We start from the raw sequence: 9,047 nt of genomic DNA on the forward strand, positions 1-9,047 counted from the left end.
ACATCATATAAACAATAAAGACCCAGTACAGGTATACTGCATGTAGTAAACAGATGTGTCTGGTACAGGTATGTAAGTAAACAGTTAAGTGTATACGTAGTACAGGTATATGAATAAAAAGCGGAGTCATTTAATGTTTCATGAGTAAAAGGTTTAGTCAAGTACAGGCATATCAGTAAACAGGTGACTTACCTGATATAGGTAGCTTGATGATTAATATTTTAGATTTGTGGACCTCAACTCCAACTGACAACACTTAACATGGCCATCAAATAAAAAACACTCCTAAAAACAAACTCCACTTAAATATATTATACTGTTTATTTACTCCTATATACAAGATTACAAGTCCTCGATATCTGGACATGAATACTCCTCTGACAACCATGAAGACTCCTGTGTGAGATGTGACATCATTCTCTTGTAGTCCACTACATGTATTTGACACAACTGATGTCCGTTCTGTATCATAGCATTGTTATACCAAATGAAACAAAACATGTAGAATTTTTCTCTGGTTACACTGAAATGCAAACAGCATCCTCAATTCTTCAAACATTATTTACATGTAAATGTCTGTAAAATAAATTATATTTAAGAGTAAGAAAATATATCAATGAGTCAAACATTGCGAGAACATGATGACATTCTTCAATAAAATCACATTAAAACTGACAGACACTGAAAGATAATTGAATGGGTATGTTTAGACTTTTACAAACAATTTTCATTATTTCTTACAACCAGTGATAGCAGTGACTTGGCCACATGTGTCTCTCCGAGGCTGAGAAACAGATTCTTATATATATAAATCAATACAAACATTCATTCCTGAGATAAACAAATCACTTTGTTTGTTTGTTGTTTAACGGCATCAGCAATATTCCATCTCCATGGGGTAATCTATTCTAGACCACACAATCCAGTGATCAACAGCATGAACATTGATCTATGCAATTATGCAATGACTTGAGTAGCCTTAACTGTGATGATTATCATGCCACATAATAGTCTTGCCCGAAGTAAATTCTTTGGTTTGTGTACGACGAGGTGTCAATCAAGTAAGCAAGCCTGACTAATCGATCCCTTTAGTCGCCTCTTACGACAAGCAAGGGTAATTGAAAACCAATTCTGACCCAGATTGTCATAGGTGCACAAATTACTCAGTTCACAGTACAAGAGTACTGAAAATACACCAGATGTTTTTTTATTAATAGATGTTACCATCTATTCATAAGTAACCTTACACGTATCCCAGTTCACCACACATAATAAGGGGGGATAACCCATGCTTACATATGTATATGCAGGAGCTGTCTGTCATATCAACGACATTGGCATTGCTGAAGTTACACACAGGAGAGTGAGTGAGTGAGTGAATCTGGTTTTACGCCGCTTTTAGCAATATTCCAGCAATATCACGGCGGGGGACACGAGAAATGGGCTTCACACATTGTACTCATGTACACGGGACTTCGGCATGACGAACAAAGGCTTTAACCACTAGGCTACCCCACCGCCCCTACACACAGGAGATGATAGTTTGGAGGATTATACAAAGGTTTAGTCACATAAGACACTACACCTCAAAACAGACAAATTAATAAGTAGTTTATAATTTGTTTGTTTCAAGTGCCAGATATTCTCAGAATTATTCTTTCAAACTGAATCATCCTATCTGTATTCCATCAGATTTGATAACTTAACAGTAAGACCTGCAAAGATCTGGGCTAATCTTCAGGAACCGATGCTTGTTATAAGAGACAAATAACAGGTTCTGGAGGCAAGGCTCTCTAACCTGGCTGATTGAAATAATCGCACCCCGAGTTTGGTAAAATGTCTTTCTGTCTAAAGTTCAGTTTATAATACTCCATACTGATACAAAAGTCCATTATATAACAAGTTTTGGTTGGGAAATTCAAACAGTTTGGACACAGAGACACTTTGAATCATGATCCTTTCATTACTGAACCAACACAATGATTCAATGAACATTTGGTCATTTAAAATGTTAAAAACCACTGCTTCTGTTTGTCCAGTGAACTAGTGACCAGTCTGTCCAAAGTTCACTCTTTAGTCTGGTAACAGGAAGATAGCAAGCACCTCGGCTGGCTGAGATTGCCTAGTCCTCCTTCTGCGACATGTCTGTTATCTTTGCCTCTGAGCTGGGCTGTGGTTGGGTTGTCAAGCCACTGAAGTTGGGCGTGACACTGTCAGTTATAGCTTGCTGTGCATTCAGGATTTTGTCTATCAGGGCAATTTCTTCTCCTCGTCGTTCAACATCATCCAGTGGCGTCCAGGACTGGTCGTACTCCAGACGGAAACCGCCCAGGAACTCATGTGGACATGAAGCACCCCATTCCTTTGAAAAAATAAATATCTATATATATATATATATATACATGATGAGAAAAAAATATATAAAACATTTTCCAAGAGTGCAGTTTAGTTCAATCTTTAACAAAGCTTTATGCCCACACTTGCTGTTACTTGTCATGCATCGCAATGATGCTGAATACAAAACAATGGCATTCATAGACTCACAGAGAGCAAGCGACAAAATCTCTTTGGTAAAAGAATCAAACTTGCTTCAAGAGACAAAAGCATAAGCATCCAAACCTTGTGTAAGTCTACTTACAGTAAGTACCAAAACATAATCCTCAAGTATAAGCACATACAAAATGTGGGGCACAGGTTATTTCAGTGACTTGTCTTTCTTGGCCATGCCTTGAAATCTACTTCTTTCATACAGGTAATATCAGATTCTGTTACCATGGATAAACAGATGTCTTCGAGGAAAACATAGAGAGTACTGTCAGACTGGCAATTTGTTGCCATGGTTACAACAGTTACCGACAAAATGGAAAAGTACTTCTGCTCTGAGTCTCTTTAAAACAGGTTATATGTTACCATGGTTACAACAGTAACCAACCTGTGGTGACGAAATGGAGAAGTACTTCTGCCCTTACTCTCTTTAAAACACGCAAAATGTTACCATGGGTTACAACAATTACCCCCTTGTGGTGACAATATGGAGAAGTTCTTTTGCCCTGAGTCTCTCTCAAACAAGTAACATGTTACCATGGTTACAACAATTACCCACCTGTGGTGACAATATGGAGAAGTTCTTCTGTCCTGAGTCTCTCTCAGACAAGTAATATGTTACCATGGATACAACAATTGCCCCCTTGTGACAATATGGAGAAGTACTTCTGTCCTGAGTCTCTCTCAAATAGGTAATATGTTACCATGGTTACAACAATTACCCACCTGTGGTGACAATATGGAGAAGTACTTCTGTCCCGAGTCTCTCTCGAACAGGTAATATGTTACCATGGTTACAACAATTACCCACCTGTGTTGACAATATGGAGAAGTACTTCTGTCCCGAGTCTCTCTCGAACAGGTAATATGTTACCATGGTTACAACAATTACCCACCTGTGGTGACAATATGGAGAAGTACTTCTGTCCTGAGTGTCTCTCGAACAGGTAATATGTGTTTCCGGGCTTCTTCACAAAGTTACAGGCTACGTGATGGAGCAGAGCATTCCTCTTAGCTTCTTCCAACACCTGGAAACAAACAATATCTAATTGTTAATTCTGTAAAAAAATAACCTGCAGCTTCATATTTTTTGGCATTTTTCCTTTTTGTTCTTAATGCAGCACTACAGGTAGTTCAGCTTGACCTGATCAAGTGAATACTAATGCATTGCAAGACCATGTCACAACTGGTTGGGTCTATTACTGTGAAGGGGGTGGGCCTTTGTCAGCAGATTGTCAACATGTCCGAACAGCCAAGACAAGGTCGATAGAAAAAAATGATAATTGAACTGGGTGGAGAGAGTGATAGCGAGAGTGAACTGGATTCTGAAAGTAACTGACTTTACATCGTTAAGTTAGTAAACCAGACTAGATAGCATATGACTGTAAAAACAATTCATGTTTTAATTGAATTGTTTTTTCAGAAGTGTTGTTTTCCAGGACAAGTTCTGTAACGAATCCATGTCTGCATGTTTCGCACGAACACAACAATAACAACATTCCCTGCTCCCCTTTTTAATGAAGTTAACTCAACCAGCCGTTTCTGCCATTGACCTCTCGGGTCATGCATATGTAGAGTAGCTCAGGTCAAGCTGAACAACCTGTAAGGAATAGTCCACTGAAATGAGGTCAATCTGGATTTAATTGAGTCTGACCACCAGATGCATGTGTTGCTGAAAACAGCACTAACCTGGGTGTTCAAGGGTCATTTAAAACACAACGAACCACTACGGCTATTTTCTACTTATTTCGCTGAAGCAAGTTCCTCTCAGCAATAGCCTATACTCAGAGCTCTCTGAACCATCACTTCCACAAGACACAGCTCCCTACAGTGATCAGTAGCCTCTAACAATGCAAGGAGTTGGACTTGCAGTTGCCTTGACTGTGATCATTATCATGCCACATAATACTCTTGCCCGAGCTAAATTCTTTGGTTTGTGTGTCTCAATTTCCATTCTATTTCCACCATCACCATGACCTGGTCATATCATTAGAAAGTATGGCAACAATGTGACAAAGATCAGTTACACCTGAAATCAGTGCAATTCAGAACAAATATTGCCAGTGCAAGCATAAATGCATCTTGGAAATTTTCTTAAATTTAAACTGTTCCAACAGAAAAATTCTCCACAAAATGACCATTGTCAGCACACAAACCAATCCTTCTCAACAGATATTATGGTGCTTTTCCATTAGTCTGCAATCTCGAACTAATCTCAACACACACACAAAAAAAATGTAATTTCATTTGGGGAATAGTAAACCAGTCCAAATCTTTCCCTAACTGACCATTTTGGCAAGAATGGCATTCCACGAGATTTACCCTGAAATATTTCCGTCACAGCATATCAGATATGAGGGGAAATTTCAAGATTCTTCTTACTCCATTTGCTAACTGGTGGCAGCAATGATACTGCTAGGACGTTAATAGGTAACAAATTATTCCATCCCCCAACTTGTTATAAGCCAGGACGTTGACAGACCAAGGGAGATAACTCCAGGTAAACATTCTGGAGTGTAGCCAGAATGAAAAGAGCATCTTTAGGAAAGGACAAAGACAATGACTCCATAAGCAAAAATCTGTTGATTAATGATTTTTCAAACTTATCTTGGGAAAATATATGATCAATGAAAAACAAGTTTACCAGGATTAATTGCATGAGACATGAAGGGAACAATATCAAAGTTTGAATCGAATGAAGCAAGGATTGTTACGCAGACCTCACATCATGAATTATAAAATATGTAGAATAACATTTGAATACGTTGACAATGTCAGTGGATAAACAACAGATGTTTTTTTAATGCACATGTGAACAAAATTCACTTTTACAGTTGATGTAGTTAAGAAAAGGATTTTTGTAATGTGAGTTTTGTTTTACACCACTTTGAACAGTATTCCAGTCATCATGGTCATATCACAGCATGTCAGCTTTGTGACTGACTGACTGAGTTTGGTTTTACGCCACTTTTAGCAATATTCCAGCAACATCACGGCGGGGGACACCAGAAATGGGCTTCACACATTGTACCCATGTGGGGATTCGAACCCGGGTCTTCAGCGTGACGAGCCAACGCTTTAACCACCAGGCTACCCCACCGCCCCAGCTTTGTGAAGGAGAGTCTGAAATTGGTGTAAGGTGTACACCATTATGGTGAAACCAGTGAGCACATGTATAGCTGCCAATCCAAGAAACATATCATTTGCTAGGTGGGACTCCAAAACACAGTCACATGTTTCAAAGTATGCGTAGGGACATCTGTAAGGTCCTGCATGAGGAACAATATCTTGACAGGAATTTCTCAAAAATACCTTTCTAGCCTGTTCCTGTAGATACCGTATTTGGTCCGCTATAACTGTCAACTTGCTCCCAGCGTTAGCTCGAGTAAACTCATCAGCCTGAAATCAAGAATCTGCCATTAGAGACACAAAACATCTACTTAACCTGAAATAATTACCAGCGGAACAGATAAGCTGCGTATCTGTGTAAATTACGCAAATATTTATGTGAAAACTCAATTCCATTAAGACTATTGTGTACAAGTACACTTGATTTTTTGTAAATACTTAATAAAAGGGATCTCATATGTGTACACACAAAAACGTCAAATCTCAGCTTGCGTACCGGTGCATAGATAAAATAACTGAGGTATATTTTGAGGTTCTATTTCAGCACATAAACTTGGCAACTTGCAGTCTTTCTTATCGTTTCTCATATTACAGATCAAACATAAATAACAAACACGTTAACTAACATTTAAACCTTAATATATTGTTACAATTAATTGAAAATGGCAAAGTACCCCCAATTGAGTTTGAGTGAGGTGGGTACAATTTATTTGGTTATTCAAAGGAAAATCAGGATACCCAATTGAAATGAACACAAGCGAGTACATAACTCAATGACCCAAAAAGTTATCTGTAGCTCTGAATTACGTTCGTAATAAAATCCACACTAAATGATATAAATGAGAAACAGTTACATATGATGTCTAAGTTTGTGAACAAGGTGAAAAAAAACAGGTGCCTCCCTGGCATTGAGGCAACCAGGAGTATCTGGGATAACTGGTGTCTCATTTTAATAACATTTAGAAAAATTCAAAATCATCATCAGTGTGGATAACCCTCATTGTTTGGAAGAAAAACGAAAAATCATTTGGATGATATTTTACCACCCAAACTCCTAAAATTGTATAAAGCTTCCCATCAAAAATTAAAATAGCTGATTATTAATTGATTATTCATTGGTTGTATGTGCAACAATAAGTGCAGTGGGGTCAATATCTTGTTTACACTTGAATTACCATGATAACAGGTGATCAAAGATTGGGGGGAAAATTCAAACATATTTGAAACAATCAACATTTTAGTTTTGGCATACCCTATTCACTGTATTGTCCAAGCATGACAACAGCCCTGCATAACTTCTATATGAGTCTCAAAGTGATCTTTAAAAAGTGCCCTAAACTAGACAAAACTATCCACATTTTCTTGTGCATTTTAACTCCCAAGCGAGTATTATCATAATTATCAAAAATAGTTTTGTCAATTTCGACACATTGGTTTGGTTTTTGAAATTTTTTTTTACATATTATGAAGCATTTTTACATGTTTAATAAGCCACCCATCACACTCTGTGGCACTTACTACAGTGAATATGGTGGACATGTAATACAGGCCCAGTCATGTATACAGAACCAACCTTCTGCACCTGCATGGCCAGCTCCACCAGGTCCATGGGGTCGGAGGTCTTGTTGGCATGGCGAGCACTGACCAGCTTCACCCCGCCTGGCCGGCTGCTGCTCTCCACCAGCGACACTTGGAACAACAAAGTTAAAGTATTGGTTGTTAAAGTATTAAAGGTACGGTTGTCACAGCACTAAGATCGATTTGTGCCTATATTTCAGGAATTCCTAGATTTCATTTGGATTTGTTGGTAATCTAAATTTGTAGATAACCTTGATTCGTGGATCGAGGTAATTATCATTCTATCTTGTAAATTAAGTCTTGTATGACGTCACCAAGCGGTACTTTTGATGTACACAAAGTGCCACGCCTCGCTGACAAAAATGTTCCAAATCTCCGCATTACACGTAAATACACTTAATCTAATTGTCCAGCACTGAGATAAATAGCCCAAGAACACTAATGCCACCAATACCAAATTGTATTTTTATAAAATGTCAAGTAAAAAAGATACTGTTAGCTCCAACCTTGTCACATCTCAACGTCTGCTTTCATAGTGTCAGTACTTACTGCAATGGGCTGTCGATATAGTCATATATTGTAAGTCCCGACTACATAATCCTCGAAACAATGTGACGCCCACATTTTGTGTGTCTCCATCCTTTCTCGTGATATGAATGGGTAATGATTGCAAATCACTTTTTAATTTTTGGTAAACAAAACGTTTTATTTATGAGAAGAATATTAGGCATTTTAGATTTTTGCTGAATCAATGAATAAAATAATCAGTGAGTATACAAACATGAAATTGTGCATTTAAAATATGATTTCCGCTGCACTATACCATGAAATTGTGCATTTAATTTATCCACAAATCAAGGTTACGTGAGTGTATGTCTTTCCATATATTATCAGATTATGATTATCTGATAATGCAACGCTTCTACATGTTCACTCACACAGCTGGAACTTAGTGGAAGCTGTTTTCGGTGATTATAATAGTTAGATCAATATGTGCAAGAAAATGAGGACCGTGGTATAAACATGCATGCTTCTATTGATCCTTTCATAAAAATTACTTCCAGATTGGTACATGTATATAATATGGTTATGGCCGTTTAATTATTACGACTAACCCGATAATCCAGTTGTGTATTCATATTGAAATGAATATCGCAGGTAACTTAATTAACACTCACAATGAATTACCGTATGCAGTGGCATGTAGGCTTTTCCTTCAGCAGTATACATATATATCAATGCTAAAAAAATAATCAAATTTTCAATAACATTTCAATCGATGCCGCAAACAATTCCAACCTATGGAACTCGAACTGCATTACACGTACTGAAAAAGCATCAGCTTCGGATATTCTGCATATCTTGCTAGAGTTACCTCCCTTCTAAGGAAATACATATACAACTCGCCGGTGGAAGGTAAACTACTGAACAATATGTGGATAAGAAAACTTGCCCCAAAAGACTCACGTAAAACGTTTAACATAATAACGAGATTTATACCTGCTGTCAAATTCGGATCAGTAGGACGTGACATACTCTCTTCCTTGTGAGTGTCAACACAGAAATGAACTCTCCGGAAGTAGCAAAGCACTTATATACTATGAATGACGTCACAACAAGTAACCAATCAGCAGTTAGAAGGGAGCAGTTATTGCTTTTACGACAAGAATGAAATGTGCACAATAAACTGACAGAAAATGAGCCATGCCCAAATAATGTTCTATTATTACCCAGCATTTATTGCAATTATGGAAAAACTTACTTTAAGTCTGACATACCTGGACGTATTTCAAATG

General features: G+C 37.7%; 1 protein-coding gene across 1 annotated transcript; it reads right to left on the reverse strand.

The window, feature by feature from the left end:
• Positions 1-306: 306 nt before the first annotated feature.
• LOC124268477 (uncharacterized protein C1orf50 homolog) lies at positions 307-8,837 on the reverse strand. The gene is made up of 5 exons (XM_046703456.1): positions 8,752-8,837; positions 7,247-7,362; positions 5,857-5,943; positions 3,441-3,572; positions 307-2,362 (listed from the first exon to the last, which is right to left on the reverse strand). The coding sequence occupies exons 1-5, from the start codon at positions 8,783-8,785 to the stop codon at positions 2,123-2,125; spliced, it is 609 nt and encodes a 202-aa protein (XP_046559412.1). The 5' UTR covers positions 8,786-8,837; the 3' UTR covers positions 307-2,122.
• Between the last annotated feature and the right edge of the window lie 210 nt (positions 8,838-9,047).

The sequence above is a fragment of the Haliotis rubra genome, unplaced genomic scaffold (genome assembly GCF_003918875.1).
Source record: "Haliotis rubra isolate DU_JTF1 unplaced genomic scaffold, ASM391887v1 Scf1383, whole genome shotgun sequence".
NCBI classification, from domain to species: domain Eukaryota; kingdom Metazoa; phylum Mollusca; class Gastropoda; order Lepetellida; family Haliotidae; genus Haliotis; species Haliotis rubra.

Excerpts from the sequence above, each read along its gene's own strand:
- LOC124268477 (XM_046703456.1), bottom strand. The coding sequence starts at position 8,785 with ATGTCACGTCCTACTGATCCGAATTTGACAGCAG. Across the intron at positions 5,944-7,246 it reads TGGCCATGCAGGTGCAGAAG|GCTGATGAGTTTACTCGAGC; the intron begins GTTGGTTCTGTA and ends TCTTGATTTCAG. Across the intron at positions 3,573-5,856 it reads TACAGGAACAGGCTAGAAAG|GTGTTGGAAGAAGCTAAGAG; the intron begins GTATTTTTGAGA and ends GTTTGTTTCCAG.